The sequence below is a fragment of the Bison bison genome, unplaced genomic scaffold (genome assembly GCF_000754665.1).
Source record: "Bison bison bison isolate TAMUID 2011002044 unplaced genomic scaffold, Bison_UMD1.0 scf7180017864388, whole genome shotgun sequence".
In the NCBI taxonomy this organism is placed as follows: Eukaryota; Metazoa; Chordata; class Mammalia; order Artiodactyla; family Bovidae; genus Bison; species Bison bison.
The window spans coordinates 6,087,984-6,093,438 of record NW_011494960.1 but is presented as its reverse complement, the minus strand read 5'-3'; the positions used below and the strand labels follow the sequence as shown (position 1 = coordinate 6,093,438).

General features: G+C 39.8%; 1 protein-coding gene across 6 annotated transcripts in view; it reads right to left on the bottom strand.

The window, feature by feature from the left end:
* UEVLD (UEV and lactate/malate dehyrogenase domains) overlaps positions 1–5,455 on the bottom strand; it is a 57,590-nt gene that overhangs the window by 40,011 nt on the left and 12,124 nt on the right. For 2 of the 6 annotated variants that reach the window (XM_010858436.1, XM_010858440.1), the window contains exon 3: positions 2,510–2,575. The exons of 1 other annotated variant lie outside the window; for it this stretch is intronic. In XM_010858436.1, coding sequence (XP_010856738.1) covers positions 2,510–2,575 — 66 coding nt within the window. Of the gene's footprint in view, positions 1–2,509; positions 2,576–4,278; positions 4,390–5,455 lie in introns of those variants that run through there. 3 more of the 6 variants (XM_010858438.1, XM_010858439.1, XM_010858441.1) reach the window with 3 other exon arrangements.

The window sequence follows — 5,455 nt, the reverse complement described above, 5'->3', positions numbered from 1 at the left end:
AGAATTGATGCTTTTGAACTATGGTGTTGGAGAAGACTCTTGAGAGTCCCTTGGTCTGCAAGGAGATCCAACCAGTCCATCCTAAAGGAAATCAGTCCTGAATATTCATTGGAAGGACTGATGCTGAAGCTGAACCTCCAATACTTTGGCCACCTGATGCGAAAAGCTGACTCATTTGAAAAGACCCTGATGCTGGGAAAGATTGAAGGCGGGAGGAGAAGGGGATGACAGGGGATGAGATGGCTGGATGGCATCACCAACTCAATGGACATGAGTTTGAGTAAACTCTGGGAGTTGGGGATGGACAGGGAGGCCTGGCGTGCTGTAGTCCATGGGGTTGCAGAGTCGGACATGACTTAGCAACTGAACTGAACTGAACTTGTAAGATTTCACTACTGGTATTCTCTCTGCCCTTCTTCCTTCTTTCTCATTCCTTTTTGTCAGCAAATGCCCTGCCTCCTAGCCTGCCCATTTACTTTCAGTAATTCATTACCGAAGATTCAGAACTCCTGGTAAAGTCGTTGGATTAAAAGTAATTATATCATAAGAAAATAATTTGAGTTAGCTGTAAATAAAGTTCAGATGGGTATGATACACATCTCTAAAGAATGGGTGAATGAAGAAAAAGTGTATCACAACCTTGACACAATCTGGAGGGATAAGAAATAATCCAAAAAATTTCTGCAGGTATATATTAGGAAATAGCAACAGAAGATTCACCTGCAGATTAGGACTGGGTAATGGGAGGTTAGATATAAGCTTAACCTCATCTTTTCTCAACTGTTTGAATTTTTTTAGCATAAACATGTATTTTTTAAAAATTTTATTTGATAAGACTTGGCCTCTATTTTAAATTTTTTTATTTATTTATTTTTGGCTGTGCTGGGTCTTTCTTGCTGCACAGCTTTTCTCTAATTGCTGTGAGCAGTTGCAGTGCACGGGCTTCTCATTGAGGTGGCTTCTCTTAGAGCACGGGCTCTAAAGCACTTGGTCTTCAATAGTTGTGGTACATGGGCTCAGTAGTTCCCAGGCTCTACAGCACAGGCTCAACAGTTGTAGGCCATGGGCTTAGCTGTCCTCAGCATGTGGGATCTTCCCTGAGGAGACAACAAACCCGTGTCTCCTGCACTGGCAGGTGGATTCTTGACCACTGAGCTACCAAGGAAGCCCAGTATGTATTATTACATTAATAAAACTAGTAACCAGAAGAGAGCAACAAAGGCAAGAAATAATAATGGGCACTTACTATGTGCCAGGAACTGTAAAAGCCAAGAGCTTTATTTAAGAGCAGCATATTTAATCCTCAAAATTCTAGAGTTAAGCTCTACCATTGGCCCACTTTACAGACGAGAAAGATAATACACTCTGACCTCCTCCTATCAGCTTAGAAATAACTAGTGTGCATCACAAGGAGTTGATATAATTCTAGTCAAAAGCAAAAGGGAAAAAAAGGGTGTACTACAAAATGAAAACGTATTACATTACTACCTTGGAATTACTATTAGCATCAGAATCAATGACTCTACAGCTCCAGGAAGATGCAGAGGGCCAGCGAGTAACATTTTAAGATAACTTTTATGCCCTCTTGTTACCTCCCTACATGATTTAACAAGCAATGATTCATTTAAATCCATAAGTTCCTCTGTCGATATGCAACTACCCTTGAAATCACAGGGGTTGCTAAGAACTATGAATTAATAGTGATTTAGTTAGTGATTAGTTAGTGATTTTTTTTTTTTTCTATTTAGGCCAATACTTAACTATTTTAACCTGTCAGGTCATCTGAAAATGTGTTGCTTTTTTTGAGTTTTAATGGGCTCTGTGTTTTAAAAATTTCCTATTAGAGTTCTAAGTTCCAGTCTGATAACCAGCTATGTGGGCTCAGATAAACCACGTGACCAGGATTCAATTTCACCTATAGAATAGGGATAATGCTACATCATACAGAGGCAAAGGAAGGGGAACAAAACATACAATGGGAAAAAAAGGTGGAACCCCTGCAGTTTGCTATGGAAAGCAGAGTAAACTCTTCACAAGCACAGGCTTATGTCTGTCCACATCACTTGTGTACCTCAAAACCTAACAGGGTAGTGGGCAGACAGCTGACATTCAATAAGTAAATATCTGTTGAACTGAACTGAATTTGTTGATATTAACACCTAGGCCTTCCTTCTCTGGGACAGCATTCTGCTATATCCAGTAAGGTTCAGTATAGATCATTTACATTTTAAGTGAGGGAATTCCCTGCCAGTCCAGTGGTTAGGACTCCAGGCTTCCATTGCTGGGGGCCAGGATTTGATTCCTGGTCAGGGGAATGAAGATCCCACAAGCCACATGGTGTGCCAAAAAAATTAATTAAAAATAAATAATTACTTAATTAAAAATCAACCAGCTTTTTAAAATGTTCTTTAAAAAGTACTTTGAGAATGTTTTGGAACTAAATGAATACAAGTTCTAATTAAACTGCTCTTTTAGAAAATTCCCACATTTTCTCAACTTCCATACTTACCCTGATATATCACAGGAATAGTACCAGTGAAATTCAGTAGGTCTTTCTGGGAACTATCTTTGAAAACTAGAAGAAAAAAAAAAAGTCCCAAAAAGTGCAATCAGAAGTAGGAAGAACTGTATTATTAATGTGCATGCATATACATGCACACATACAGAAACACAAAATTTGTAAATACCATAATCTACGAATCAGTAAATACATTGACAAGGGCAAAGTACTAAATGATGTTCTCTTAGAAAGCAGAGCAAGTAGGTGAAAGAACACAGGACTTTGATATTAAATCCCAAGTTCTTGGCCTGCTTTCCTACTTAGAGGTGATGGAAGAAACTTTTACATTTTGAGATATGGGGAAGTCATCCTGGCTCATACATTATTTAACTTAAGCTTTATGCTAACTAGAATAGCCAGTTTTGTGGCCCCTTAAACATACATCGTGTTAAATTTGTTTTAACAGTGAAAGAAAAGGATACATTGTCCAGAAGCAAAGAATGTTTGTTTTGAAGACAGAGACAAATGCCTCTCTTCCCTAAAACATCAATGCTAGTACTCCTTCAGTGATCAATCCCTTCACAGGTGTCAAGGCCATGTTGACTCACTGTGTGTATGCTCACGAATGTTTTTTTTGAAACCCTGAAGCAATGAACCCCTGTCACATTTGATGTTCTTTGTTCTGGCATATAAAACTGTGCTAAAAACCATGCTTCTTCAGACTAGCCCTTCAAAACTTTATGCGAGGCTGTCTCCTAAGCTATGATCCTCAGCTTGGCTTGAATAAAACTCCTTTCTGAACTTCCCTGGTGGCTCAGTAGCTAAGAATCCACCTGCCAATGCAGAGAACACGGGTTCAATCCCTGGTCCAGAAGATACCACGTGACGCACTGCAACTAAGCTTGTGCACCACAACTAGGGAGCGTGTACGCCAGAACCCTCGAGCCACAACTGCCAAGCCTGAGTGCTGCCACTACTGAGGCCTGCCTGCGCTCTGCAACAAGAGGAGCCGCCACAGTGAGACGCCCGCGCGCCATGAAGAACAGCCCCCACGCGCCGCAACTAGAGAGAGCCCACACAAAGCGATGAAGACCCAGCACAGGCATAAATAAATAAAATAAAATAAAACTCTTTTCTATTCCTATTACAGACTGTTTATTGATTACTTCCAGCAACAGAGGCATATGACTTTTGGTTAGTCTCTTTGACCCTCAGTTTCATCATCTGTAAAATAAAGACTGCATCTCAAAGTTGTCACAAGGATCAAATGAGGCCATGTGAAAACCCATTATAAATAAAGGATTATAAAATGTGTGGACGCTATCATATAATTGTCAGGTCTAAGTAACATCAGTTAACAATCACTTTCAGATATCAGATTATAAATTTTATAATCAGAAAAAAAGGTTTTATTTTTAAAAGTGACCTTTCAGAAAGATTACTAATAATCTTTGACTTCTCAAACTCCATTATTCTCAACCTTTTTTCAGTCTTCACATTCCTGAAGATTCAACTTATCCATCAATAATTGGAACACACTGACGGACAGCTAATGCCCTATTTTCTGACCTGGATACAGAAAACACTACATGTGGTTTCTAACTGTCAAACTGCCTTAGAACAAGGTCCTTTTAAGACCTCAGTAGCTAACTATACTACTTGGGCAGTGTAAGAAAAAAGTCTAAATAGATTTGATGACTTATCAGAAAGGGAGAAGAGGAAAAGCTAGGCTAACAGAAAACTCAAGGCCAAGAGTGCACATAAGTACACATATTTACCTTGAACTATATCAGTGGAAAATAACAGCAGGTGAAGGGGTCACTCTCAGGCAAAAACTAAAATGGACAGAGGAGTAGAACAGAGATTGTTTCTCAGGGACACAGAACAATCTGGAAATGTGGTACAGAAACTACAGTCATTGTCCAAGCAAATTATTCAAAAAGCCAAAAGAGAAATGATTATAATAATACATGACCAAAACTGTCTTCAGTAACAAAATGTACATTGGCAATATTAATTCTATAGCTTGAGGGTTTAATGGCACCACAGCTCATTTCTGTAGATGAGAGAAAAGAGATGAAGAATTAACTGGTAAAACAAAGCTTTAAATCTATAAGATGAAGGAAGACATCATAAAAGAACATTTATTATTTAAGCAGAGGGCAAGATGAACACGAGTACAAGCTCTAAGCCCATGCCTAACTAGCTGTGTAATCGTAAGCAAGCTATTTAAACTCTCTGAAAACTGAAGATGATAATACTCACCTCACAGTTCTGGTTGTAAAAGAGTATGTAAAATAACATAGATAAAACATTTGGAAACATATTTGGTGTTCAACAAATAGTAGCTGTTAAATCCCCCATGCCAGGCATTTATGTACCAGATGCCAGGGTGTTATTCAAGAAAGGCAAGAAACAGATGGGCCAGAATCTAATCATTTCTTTCCACACATAAAATTAGCTATTCTTTGGCCATCATGAAAAAATCTACAAACAATAAATGCTGGACAGGGTGTGGATAAAAGGGAACCCTCTTGCATTGTTGGTGGGAATGCAAATTGATACAGCCACCATAGAAGGTGGTACAGATCAGATCAGATCAACCGCTCAGTCGTGTCCAATTCTTTGCGACCCCATGAATCGCAGCACGCCAGGCCTCCCTATCCATCACCGACTCCCGGAGTTCACTCAGACTCACGTCCATCGAGTCAGTGATGCCATCCAGCCATCTCATCCTCTGTCGTCCCCTTCTCCTCCTGCCCCCAATCCCTCCCAGCATCAGACTCTTTTCCAGTGAGTCAGCATTTCGCATGAGGTGGCCAAAGTACTGGAGTTTCAGCTTTAGCATCATTCCTTCCAAAGAAATCCCAGGGCTGATCTCCTTCAGAATGGACTGGTTGGATCTCCTTGCAGTGCAAGGGACTCTCAAGAGTCTTCTCCAACACCACCGTTCAA